The sequence below is a fragment of the Tasmannia lanceolata genome, unplaced genomic scaffold (assembly GCF_043159265.1).
Source record: "Tasmannia lanceolata isolate RefF3 unplaced genomic scaffold, GAP_Taslan_0.1 ptg000005l, whole genome shotgun sequence".
Lineage (NCBI taxonomy): Eukaryota > Viridiplantae > Streptophyta > Magnoliopsida > Canellales > Winteraceae > Tasmannia > Tasmannia lanceolata.
In genome coordinates this window covers 18,900,522-18,914,154 of record NW_027518682.1, presented here as the reverse complement: position 1 = coordinate 18,914,154, position 13,633 = coordinate 18,900,522, and the positions used below count along the sequence as shown (strand labels likewise).

Genomic DNA, 13,633 nt, shown 5'->3' with positions numbered 1-13,633 from the left:
ATAGTCTTTGAACAATCGCTTTTGAGGACTGAAATGGGTCTCAAAAAGAAAAAAGCCAGAAGTGATTAGCATTGCCAATAATTGGTTCACACAATTGACAGATTACATTATACACATCATTAAACTAATGAATATACTAATCAACTGATTAGGACCAATTTAAATAAGTGATGATTCTCTGCTAAAATAATTTGGGTGCTCCTAACAAATCAGGAGGCATTTTAGAAGAATCTGGAAACATGTCTGTTTTTACTTTTTACTAGGAGAAGCTGACATTGCAACCTCAAGGAACTGTTTAATATTGCAGTTTTCCCCAGATCTAACAACGATATAATCAAGATTTATCTAGTGTAATGGTCGATTAAGTCAGCAGTTTGCATTCAATTTGGAAAGCAAAGTAAAAATTTCAACTAAACACACCATATACATGTGTTTTTCTGGGCATGCTCGTGCACACGTGCATGATCATGTACCTCTTAACAGTAACACGATGTTAGTATGTGGTGGATCCTACCATACCAGAGAAACCCAAAAAAGGAAAACGAGAAAAGTGAAAGACAAACCCATAAAGGTTCCTGGAGCTACTTTGAAATGAAAAGTTCCACGGTCTTCCTTGTCGGCTTCAATACGTGTTCGAGAATACACCTTACTATTTGTACAATATCTTCTTCCTGGTACGAGGTCACGAATTTCACTGCAAAACCAAGGTTTCTTCTTTAGCATCGCCTGTTTTTCAAAAAAAGCTAATGTAGAATTATCCAAATTCCTCCAAGGCCATGTTCACTTTTAAATTTTGAATCCAAAATTGATTACTAGACTCAAAATTAAACCTAATGGAGTTGAATATCAGTTTTGGGACCAAAAATTAATGCAATTTTTAGTCCAGTAATCAATTTTGGACTCAAAATCAATTCCCAATATCCAATACAAAAGAGCCAAGGAGAATTTGGAGTTGAGTGGGGAAGTGAGCCAAGGAGAATTTAAGAGGATTCATACTATCAAAAGAGCACGAGAAGTTCAATCTTAGCATTCATTTGCTAGTCATTGATGTAGAGAAGTGATATATTCACACCCCTTTCTTCCCTGGGTCACTATTTAGGACTACCCTTCTAAACTACAAGCGGGTGGCCCAAAGAAGAAAAAGGGGTGAATATCATTTCCCTAAAAGTAAGATCCCCCAGTCATGAGTCCAAATCTTATGACATGAGATGCCTGATTTGTGGGTGGACCCAAAATCTCATAAGATGCCTTTTGTCCTACTAAGCCAGAACAGGATAGGTACAGTTTGAAGTTTGAATTCCCCCAAGAGCGGGTCATTGCCTCGTGTGTTTGTGTGTGTGTGTGTGTGTGTGTGTGTGTGTTTGAGAAGGGTTGGTATTATGGCCGCAGTCAACAGAAAGGTAGGGAAAGTAGTGAGATGAGGAAAGCAAAGGTGCTGGTTAGTTTTGGCTTTCTTTTCCTTGTGGGGGGAGCCGGGAGGAATGATAGAGCATCAAACAATACATACGAAACCAATATTGCCGTATAAGGACAAGCGAGAATGAAGACCGACAGGTTGGATATCATCCTTCCTTCCTCTTAACTCATTTACACGTGTGGTTGGTTGACTCCATGTTTTCCAAAATACATCTCCCTCAGTTGGAATTATAATTCGCATGGTGCGTATTACGCATACCCATTTTAGCATCCCTTTCACTCAACCGACCACACCAACCAAAGAATAAATGGGGAGACTAACTGCCTGCTAGACTAGTCTTTGTAACTCTAAAGAAATAAATGGAAGGGGAGAAGAAAAAAACATAGAAGCAAGGCTGGTCTCACGGAGAATCAGATGAGAATTCCGTATGTTATAGGGAAGTGATATATTGTCTCCCATCTTGCCTGTTCCGCACTATCAGATTTTGATAATGGCACTAGCAACTTTTTTTCAGACTAATCTAATTATTTTCACGGCCGTTACATTACTCATTATGCTATAACATCCAATCAGCAAAAGGTCAAATAAAGTGAGTAGTGCCATTGTCAAAATACGGTATACTACCATATTTTGATAATGGTACCATTCCCTCCTTTTTCACTTTTCTAATTAGCCTTTTATGGCTGTTACAATACTCAAGATGCTATCCACATCCAACCAGAAAATTGTAAAACAAGGTGAGTAGCGCTGTTATCGAAATATGGTAGTGAGGATATCAACCTCATAACATATTATATATGCTTATTTATATTTATACGGGCTACTGATATTCGCACTATGTTTTGACAACAGGGCAATCTCACTGTCACTAAGAGTTGTTCTGGGAATTGTAATAGCCTCTGATAGCAGATTAAATAATAAGACAGTGTGAGTTCCCCCATTGAGCCTGTTTCACCTTGGTCGCTTCTAAGTTTGTCGCCGAGAAATCAGCTAGGGATTAAAAACATGTTTTTCCATGACTAATCACAACCAAAAATGTCAATGGGCTGTATTGAGGTGAAGCACTTATTCGCGAGGGAGGTGAAACAGCCTCTTATAAAAACATAGTACTGCCCAATATATAAGCTACTGATATTCCCACTACCATGTTTTGATAGAGACAAATTCACTTTGTCTTTTCCTTTTTAATTGGATACGGTCACTGAAACCCTGAGAGCTTTTTGGGAATTCTAATAGCTTTTGACAGCTAGTTAAATAACAAAGGAGAGGGTGAATTTGTCTCATTATATAAACACGGTAGTGCAAATATCAGTCACCTATACGCACCTTGAAAATTCGGTTGGTAGGGACAATGTGTCCCAAGGAATTGTGTATAGATAAGCCCAAATAATAATAATAATAATAATAATAACACCATTTGAAAAATAATAATAATAATAATAATAATAGCTAGCATCACGTGTGCATGTAACAAAAGACAAGGGATTCCTGGCACCCACATGGGTACCCTTCCATTGCTTGTACCCATGGTTTTAAATTTCGACCGAAATCTCGGATTTCGGTGGGGACCGAAACCGAAATTTCCCGAAATCCCATTTTTCACTAAATTCGGAAATTTCATTTTTGGGACTTTTTTAAAATAAAAAAAAATTGTTACAAAATTCCGGCCAAATTTTCAGAATTTCAGTCTGAAATTCCGAAATTAATTAAATACTATTTTTAATTTCTTACCAAATTTCGACCGAGATTTCGGTTTTCCCATGGACCGAAACCGGTATTTTAAACCATGCTTGTACCAATAGGGTGCAAATAATGTTAGCATGCATCATAATTTTGCTAATACAGCCACTACGAATCTGTGGCCACTGATCTAATAGATAAGATTACCATACCTATTTGTTAATTAAAAAAATCTTTAAAATGTGACATCTTAACTAGTACTACATCAACATCATGTGTATTATAATTGTTAGTTAGCAGTCATATAATGTATGCAATGTCCTAATTTAATATTTTAATATTTGTATATTATAAACCTTGTCTTTTTATGTATGCTTTGGTTAATGTATCAATGAGAAACTATTATATGTATTCTTATAGGATCAACAATTTGAGTCACCATAATCTATAATATACTTTAGTACAATGAACCATCTATCTTGGGGATTGGCCACAGCCCAAAAGCCACACCAATCCAACAATCAATTTGCAGCTAGTGATCAGATGGTTGGGATCAGTCAATTTTAGCAAAAGTAGGGCAATGAATCATCAATGGGCTGATGAAATGAATAATTAGAGCATGGTGGTTGACCCAATCACAGTATCCCAATAAAGCCATCTACAGGCTTTTGATTGTATTATTTCCGTGCCATATATTATATATGAGGAATGATAGATACAAGGGAGGCCTTGCATAAAGAGCCCCAAAAGGGCTCATGATTATATCCACGTCATCAAATGTTACTGATTTTTCTTCTTCAACCGATTTTAAAATGCAACTGAGAGCCCTTTGGCCGCTCTTTATGCAAGGGCTCCCTTGTATCTATCATTGCTCTATATTAATAATATCAATAATTCATTCAACTCTTTGTAAATGGACTGCTATTGTCACCCTCAGAAGACTAATTTCTCACAACCCAAAGCACTTGTAGAAACCCCTATGATGCCTTCAAGTCCTAAAATTGGAAATTGTAGATTTAGGGGCTAGAAAATGCACCACCCTAAACATACTCATGCTAATTAGAAGGCTTCAAAACCTTCGATTTTGATCCTCAATGGGCCCAACAAATGAATAATGTCGATCACGTTGGTAGGTCCAATCACAATATCCTAATATAACCCCACAAGAGGGTTTTATTTAGTCTTTTCCTCCATATATATATGATATAAATATTTAATAATAACATCATTAATAACCTGCAATATCTACATACCCTATCCTTCAATCGCTTTATAAAGGGACTGCCACTGTCACCCCCAGAACATTACTTTCTCACAATCCAACGCAAGTATAGAAAAATTCTAGGATGCCTAAAGTCTATTAAAAGTGGAACTACCAGATTTAGGGGCTGGAAAATGCACTCCCCTAAAGATAATCATGCTAATAGAAGGTTTCAAAACTTTCCATTATGAGCCAAAGGAAATTAGGATCAGCTAATTGTGGCAAATTAGGACCTTGGGTTGGCACATCAAATGAATAATATAGATCATGTTGGTGGGCCCAATGAGGATGTTGATTGTTTCCTTTCTCTACTATATTACATTAAGAATAACATCAATAACGACATGCAAGATAAAAATCATCTTATCATTCCCTCTCTTTATAAAGGGACTGCTACTCTCACCCCACACGACTATATTCTTTTTTTTCCCCACACGACTATATTCTCATAGCCCAAAACACTGGAAATAGCTGATTTAGGGTCTGGAAAATGCACTCCCCTAACATACTCATGCTAATAGAGGGCTTCAAAACCTTCCATTTTGAGCCAAAGAAAAATCTTGACATTATGCCACTTCTCATGTTTCTTTCTCCCATCAATCATGGTAGGATTTATTTACTTTCTCCCACCAATCAGGGTTGGATTTATTATTCTCTTTTAAGTGTCCGTGGAAGAAAACCTCCTCGAATTATCTAACTGCAACTCAAGTTATTTTCTTCTGCAGTGACTCCTTGTCCAGCAACATAGTCGTCGGTTTCATAATCTTAATATTGCGATCACCAGTTAAATTTATATATAAATCCTAACAAACCTCAATGATACATTCAAAAACTAGGATTAGACACCTAAAGCAAGCCTCAGAATGGGAGTGAAGGAACTTCCAGTTGTCTTTTAATATGATTAGATGGCCATTTTGCGGGTGATATAGTTTAGTTGTTCAAGGGAGGATGTGCTTACCCACGCAAATAGAAAACATACCCCAAAGGCTTTAAAGTTCCATTTCTTCCACAATCCATTAATCACATAAGGGTCTGTTCCAATCGATGTAAAACATGCATAAAACAAATTTTCACGGACTAGCCGATTGTGTGCATGTTCCAATCAATGTAAACTTTAGTTAATGTGTTGAAACTATTTCCAAGAGCCCCCCCCCACCCCCCACCCCTACAATGAAAGCCCTTAAACATTTTACCCCAAAAAGTCGGTAAACCACTTACGAAGTAAAAGATAAGCCTTATTCGACCCAACTCTCTCGTTTCATCCTCATTTCCATTTTTTGTCTCCCCTTCCTCTCTCGTTGGGCACTCTCTGGATCAGATCTCCCTCGTTGGGCTCTCTCTGGATCAGATCTCCTTCAATGCTGATTTCAGAACAGCAAAGAAAAAAGGAAACCCTTTTCCTATTTCATAATCCATTGTCAATCTCTGCATACAACACATCTTTCTCCAATGTTACCCACTGTCATCCACATAACAAAGGCTTATGAATTCTGTTGCCATAAAGGGTGGAGGCTGTGGAGCTAGCCATTCTATTAATCTGCTCCCTCCCAAGTGTGCTGAAATCTGTTCCCTTCCATTGCACGATGTCCAATCTGATAATTTTGTGCATTTTTATCTGTTCACACCAAGCCTAAGCATATTTTTCGTATAAAGTATAGCTGAATCATGTGTTCTGAATCTTCCAAGTATTTTCCAAGTGTACTGGAAAATATGGGGGCACTGCACATGGCTTGTGATAACTGTCCGTTCACTTAATATTTTGTGTTAGTTAGCTTCTTAGATCTGATTGAATGCTGCAATTTTTAAAAAAAAACTATACCATAAAATACTATATGCATAGGAAAGTACATGAAAGGGCTTGAAATATTTAAAACAGCTGTAGTGAATTAGTTTCCACTTCCTAACTTTGTTGATACTTGACTACTGTTAGTTCAGCAGAGACGATGGTTTCCTTATTCATTGATGCAAATATGGTCTCTTTCAAAAAATCATTATGAATATTTTTTTTTGGAATGGCAGCAGATTTTATTGAAGCAAGAAAAGACTGAGATGGTCAATACAAGACAACCTAGCTAAAATAGAGAGAGAGTAAATACAATCGAAGGGAATACACCCAAATCATAGGAAGCTCAGAATGAAAGAAAAGTCTAAGGGGGAAGGAATTAAAACAACTCAAATGCTTCCTTGGATACACCATCTCTAGCTAGTTTATCAGCTACTACATTCGCCGACCTTCTCACGTTCTGAAAAGAGATCAAGGAGCAGCCTGCCCTATCCTGAATCTCGTCAAAAAAATGTGCAAACCGCCAAGGATATGAATGAGATCCCCTAAGCCATCTAATGATGTTGAGGTAATTACCAGTGTTTAAAAACGCGGATTTGACGCGGAACGCGCCCAAGAAAAATCCTTGTCGACTCGGCGCGGACGCGGCCAAGAACGCGGTTGACACGGTTGAAGCAGTCATAACTTGGGAGAGTCAAAGGAGTTTATTGACTCTGTACGGCAAAACGCGGAATGCGGATGTGGTGCAATGCGGAAAGCGGCCGAGGTAAAAAGGAGTCGACTCGGGCGAGTTCCTTGTCGAGTCAAGGAGTTTTTAAACACTGGTAATTACCTTCCACCACAACATTATCCACGGATTCCCTCTCTAATAATTTTATGCCCTGACGCACAGCTCGCACTTCCGCCTCATTAGAATCAGTGACTCCAATGGGACCCACGAAAGAACATCGTACAAACTCTGTCTCATCTCTAAGCACACCCCAATTCCATCTGGTCTAGGGTTCCCTAGGCTAGACTGATCAAAATTTCTGCATGAATGAGGAGCCCACTCTTGTACTATCATTGGCCTTGCCTCAACACTAGATCAGGTTATCCTTCCACCCCGCCCATAAATCATAGGCAGAAACAAATCTAAAACATGGAAGGATCTTCACCCATGAGATCGATAGGGCAATCACTTTAAAATAAAGAGAAGAAGAGCTCTTTCCTTTTGCTTTGAATACTCGAGCCTTTCTGGATTTTTACACAAGGCTGGGTCTTTTTCCCATATTATTTTTTTGAATGGATTTTTCCCCCGTATTATAAACGAATATAAATAACATAATTCTTTTTATTTATATATTGTATTTTACAATATATAGTTTATTATATTTTTATTGAAAATTAAAAATGATTATATTTTAAAAAAAAATAAAAAAACAAAAGCAACACATGGGTAAACCGAGCCATGCTCTTTTATACTTAAATTTATGCTATATTTTCTCAATATTTGCTATGTTTTTTCCATAAATAACATACAATACACAAATTCATTTTTTATATAAATGCATAGGCACCACATTTTACAACATATAAATATAATTTTACAAAATATAAATATAATCTAGTTTTTCACATCGTTATTTCCTATATCTAGAGACAATTTCTGGATGAATGAGAGTGGATTGATAGTTTTCTAGTTTAGGAAATGCATGTGCCGGCTCAAGATCTAATGCAAAAGTGGGTCTCCGAGAGGAAAGATAGTTTATCGTGTGGGTTGGGGATAGAAATACTTGGGTTTTTTCTTCTTTTTTTTGAGATACTGCAACCTGGCCAAGTTCATCATCTCAAAATGGTTTTGGCGATTGGCTCATTCTCACCTCGTTAAAGTCTGAACAGGCTTGTAGTTACTCTCTCGCCCATGTCAACAGAGAATTGTTGGGCATTTCAGCCAAAGACTTCAAGTATTTTAGAAAAAAATGGGTATTGGATAGAATCACTCCCATCGCTAGGCCTACTAGGCCTTTGGGAAATAGCTTTAGTGCTGCGCAGCGAGCCAGGGAAGATGCAGCCGAAGTTGCCCAGAGAGCTATAAGTGAAGTCCTGGGAATGAAAATGCCCGTAGAGGTAGTAGCAAGAGAGGCCAGGCCGGGAGGCGTGAGTCAAAAGCAGAGCTTACTAATAGGGGAGGGGGGTGACCGTGGGACAGGAAATCCTGCCACCGAGCCTGCTTTGGTGTGAGCTTTTTCTGAGTGTTGAAGCAACTTGTCGCCACATTATCCGTCTGGATCACAAAGTGCAGCCCCAACAGGTAGTGCTTCCAAGCGTTCGGGCAGTGAATTACTGCAATCATCTCCTTCTCGTGGGCAAAGTAATGGGTCTCGGCATCTTTGATTTTCCAACTTTCAAATCCGATTGGGTGTCCATTTTGCATGAGAACTCCAACAACAACATCTAATGCATCTGTATGGACTTCAAAAGGCGCCTCAAAGTCTGGTAACTTGAGAACAGGGTCAGTTGTCAACTCGACTGGAGAACATCATCTGCCCTAGAGGTAATGATACTCAGGAGCAATTTTCACCTATGAGAATCGAAGCTACGCACGTTCATCATCATATATGTCAATTAATTTCTGACTTTGTCATTTCTTTTCTTTTTTTTAAGAAAAATATGATAACCTCAACCTAAAACTCTACTGTAGGCGAGTGCAATGAGGTCCGTCGGGTGAGGGACCGAACGCAACGACTAAACACGCTCCTACGGCTTAGAAGACCTCTTTGATTCGCTTACCCAACTTAAAAAACTTCATTGGTTTATATTTCAAAAAAAAATTACATAATTTTTAATGGTAAAAATAATTTACATCATATGAATATAATTATGTAATGTTTATTTCTTTTTTCAAAAATGTCAATATCACCTACATTTTGTGTTTATTTGAAGCATATATGTATGTGGTTGTATACATTTTGAGTTTAGAATAAACCTTACTTTTTTAGACATGTGTCACAATGCATGTCACTGAGCGTTTGTTCTTGTTAAACCATTATGGATGGTTGTCTCGCTTATGTGATGGTTTCTAAGTATGCATTTGTGCTTATTCTAACATATCCTGAAGTTTCATCATTAATCTCCACCACTGGCATGTACATTCAAAAAATTTTGTGGTTTTACAGTATTTCCATCGAACTCTATGACCAAAACTGACATATTTCTATTCTTGTGGTGACTAAAATGTGTACCGAAACCAACATTTGAAACCTCGGTTACTATGCAAAATGAAAAAGAAAATACAATATGAGGAACTCAATTTTTTAAATGAGCTTTTAAAAAACCAAAGTACCGAACTACCCAAATCCTAACCCATTTTTTAAAACCAAAATAAACCTAAAGTACCTAACAACAAAACTTTCTAAACTAACAAACAAGACTCCTAAAGAAAATAAAATCCTAACCCACAAACAATACTCCTAATGAAAATAAACTCCTAACCCACTTGTTCGACATAATACACTATTCAATGTCAATTGCCACAGCAGATTGGGATTGCACATTGCTGATATCCTACCCCCTTGTAGTGGGATCAACAATCACTTGTTAGATCATATACGAAAAGGGAGACTAAAGCAAATTGCATAAGCATGCATCTTGTAACTTGAACATTACATCAAACAAAATGAATAAAACACACATCACGACAGAAATTTAAAGAGGAAATTGATGGAAAGAATCTTACACCAAGGTAGAAGAGGAAACTCCCAACGTTGCTTAGGCACGGTAATAACATATGAAGCTACCTGCATAACAATTGAACAGTCTTCCCAATGCAATGAAGAAAAGGGGATAGGAAACAATTTGCATTAAATTATTGATTTGTACTATGTAGATGAGCGTACCAAGATTGACGCAGCAAGCGAACGAGGAGAGCTATAAAGCATTGACATCTCTTCGACCTCATAGAGGAGATCCATGATATCCATGCATACATGAAACTCCACAACTTCCCCTACCTTTGCTACTTCCCTGAATGGACAATGAAACCAAATAAATAAGAAGACAGATTATGCGGATTTAATTATTTAACATGGCAGGAAAGTTCATTTTACTTCGTACCATGAGTTTGCCCAATGAATGGGTCTTTTAACATCTTACAAGTGCAGCTCACGTTAGTAACTTGGAAAAAATGTGTTAGGATAGAAATAACCCCCGTTTTCGGAAAAAAAAAAAGTAATTTTGATATCATTTTTTGTCATTACACTCAGCCTTCTTTAAATTACAAATATGACATAAAAATTGAAACCAAAATTGCCTTTTCTCAAAAACCCCAAAATAAATGATCAAACTCTCTCCCCTTCGCCCCTCTTCTCTCATTTCACCTCCTCGGTAGGGTTTCTACTTTCCCGACAAAGAAGCCAACAACGGATAGTCCAACAGAGAACAACATCTACAAATTGGTGGTGTTCCTGTCGGTCTAGTCTTCACTATCTACTTAAGTCCTAGCAGTCTCACTGCAATCGCAATCTTATCGGCCTCTTCCATTTCCATATTTCAACAAAAATTGAAACCAAAATTGCCTTTTCTCAAAAACCCCAAAATAAATGATCAAACTCTCTCCCCTTCCCTCCTCTTCTCTCATTTCACCTCCTCGGTAGGGTTTCTACTTCCCCGACAAAGAAGCCAACAACGGATAGTCCAACAGAGAACAACATCTACAAATTGGTGGTGTTCCTGTCGGTCTAGTCTTCACTATCTACTTAAGTCCTAGCTGTCTCACTGCGATGTTGATTTCATCTCACACCTGCCAGTCGGTTGTCGCAATCTTATCGGCTTCTTCCATTTCCATATTTCAACAAATCTATGGAGTCCGCCCAATGTGAACACTAGCGGTAGATACCCCCTCGAATCAAAATCAACTCTCCTGTTGTGCTAACCCCCTCCCCCCCCCCCCCCTACCTACAATCATCTTTATTCATTAGTACGTATTTGAATTGAAAAAACGAGAAAGAAACATTTCAAGCAAATTGAGACGGGCTTTCCTTAGAACATGTAAACCTCTATGCCTGCTTTTTTTACATATTTACGAACAACACAAGAATTGAGGAGATTTTCGCACAATTTGCATTAGTAGACATGGCAAGAAAAAAAACACATGAATTCCAAGAATTGCAAGCCAACTTCCCAGTCTGGCATTTCGTTTCCGGAGATAGAGAAACATTGGGGAGGGGAAAGGGAGAGATGATTTTTAACAGAAGGGCAATTTCAATATCAATTTTAATGCCATGTTTCTAATTTAAAGCATGCTGAGTAATAATGACAAAAAAGCCAATTTAGAGTTACATTTATAATTTTGACAAAAACAAGGGTAAACTTTGTCCAAAACATTTACAGTCTCACTGAAACTAGATGCCCCTCCTATCCCATCATTTTTTTTCGTAGGCAAGCTGGGATCCCATCGATTTAAGAACTATGAAAGAGCGAACACACACACACACAGATAAAACGATGATCATCATCCATACCAATACTCACACTATACACTACACACACCTCCAAGAAAGAGAGACAAATGTATATAAAAGAGCTTACCTAAACTGGATTACTAGCTCTTCCAAGTAGATGAAAGCAATGTCTGAAGCTCCAATCTCAAATCTAAAGACCTGAAAAAGACTTAGTTGAACCCAAATATTAAATTAAACCTCTTCATTCACATGAACTTTACCTTCATGAAGACCAGCTCCTGCAGAATGACATCATATTTGTCAATCATCATGGAGATAATGGAACTTAGAAGAAGCCAACTTTTGGATATCAAAGATTAACTCACAGCTTCCACGAAATCTCGTATAGTGAAATGCTGATCCCTAATAATCTCATCTCCCAATGACTTCAAACTCTTTACAGCTAGAGAACTAGTCTCGTGTAACTACAAAAGGTAAAGATGATATCAAAGATTTATTTATTTTTTTGAATAGCAAAAGATGATAGCAAAGATGTGAACAAAAATGATGATGATGATGATGACAAGCATGAGAACCTTACTTTACTTGATATCCATATAGAAACAAGGGCAAAGAGCTGCAAATTGCTCTCTCGCAAGGGTTGCAAAAGCCAATTTCCAGAGCCGTTGTCCTGTAAGAACCTGATTTTCATATTGCAGTGAAATTAGTAAAACAGAAGTATAAAACTTATATTGCAATAACGACAAAATTTAAAAGAGACTCATAAATTCGGAGAACCCAAAATCTTCATTACAGAAACAGAAAAAGGAAACCACTGAGTTGCATATCATTAAGCCCACAAATCAGCATTTCTTTTATTCAGTGTATAAAGGCTATGCTATTTGGGGCAAGAGGTGGGGAATGGAGGACTGATTTTTATCATACATCCAATCCCAAGGCACCACGGATCAAATAAAAGTACATTCTGCACCCAAGGAAGCCGTCTTTTGTAACCTACAAACCCTCTCCAATTTGACAACATGCAATCTTTTCCAATCTGTTAGCAACTGAGATCAGAGTTCCATAAATTAACAGGTAATAAACCCAAAAAAATGATCCTTTCGATTTACAGGGGTTAGTCTTCTAGGGAGCAAAATGTATCTTCGCCTCTATGCATTAAGATGGGATACAAATTTCTACACCTAAGGATCTGATTCCAATTACCAACATAAAACTTAAATCGATTAAATAGCAAGAAGAACAATCAACACATTCACTCTTCATGAATTTGTCTCCCCCTCTGATATTAAGACAAAGAACAACCAGTTCAAGGGATCTAAAGATTTTGTAATCACTTCAAATGTGAGAATTGTGAATTTGATTTTATTCAGTGAAACTTTGGAGATTTTGGATCGGAATTGAAAATCTGGTGCAGGGCGAAAGTGGTGTACCTTTGGAGAGATGGGAAGAATCGGTCGGCGAACAACGATAGCGCAGTGTATTTGACGATCGGAGGAACACCAAGTTGCTTTGGAGAAAAAGAGAGTTAGGGTTAGGGAGAAGATGAATTCAGCATAGAAATAGAAATGCGGAGAAACAAAAAAAAATGAGCTAGGGTTAGGGTTAGGTTAGGGAGAGGGTTTTACCGAAGAACAATGGATGAGAAACCCCACCATGTGAGTCCGCAAGTGTCCTAGCATAGAGATGGATGCCTCCATCTCTCTCTCTCTCTCTCTCTCTCTACTTTGTCTGGAATTTCAAATCTCCCTGCCCCCCGCTCGTACCCATTTTAATAAGAATGTTTGGACGATGATAAATTCGCTCCCTGTAGGATAATTCGCGCCACTCTACCGTGAAATTGAGGTAAAAAAGGTGCGAATTATCCTGCGGGGGTGCGAATTTATCAATCCTTTTGTTCAAAAGGCATACGGCTGCAACTTGGGTCGGGTTTTACTCGACCCGCATCGACCCGACCCGAAAATAGCTCGGGTTGGGTTCATGTTTCTCGGGTTTCGGGCAAACCCGCATGAATCTCGGGTCGAGCCGGATTTGAAGGGACCCAACCCGACCCGAGT

At 38.1% G+C, this 13,633-nt stretch overlaps 1 protein-coding gene across 2 annotated transcripts; it reads right to left on the bottom strand.

Moving 5' to 3' along the window:
• Positions 1–276: 276 nt before the first annotated feature.
• Positions 277–13,346, bottom strand: CYCJ18 (cyclin J18). 2 transcript variants are annotated; one of them, XM_077378475.1, is made up of 9 exons: positions 13,205–13,346; positions 13,010–13,086; positions 12,160–12,259; positions 11,945–12,043; positions 11,840–11,857; positions 11,707–11,777; positions 10,017–10,143; positions 9,857–9,917; positions 277–694 (listed from the first exon to the last, which is right to left on the bottom strand). In XM_077378475.1, exons 1-9 carry the CDS (start codon positions 13,274–13,276, stop codon positions 582–584), a joined length of 738 nt encoding a protein of 245 aa, XP_077234590.1. In that variant the 5' UTR covers positions 13,277–13,346; the 3' UTR covers positions 277–581. The 2 variants fall into 2 exon arrangements, with proteins under 2 accessions (XP_077234590.1, XP_077234589.1); XM_077378474.1 differs by lacking the exon at positions 277–694 and adding an exon at positions 5,555–6,097.
• Between the last annotated feature and the right edge of the window lie 287 nt (positions 13,347–13,633).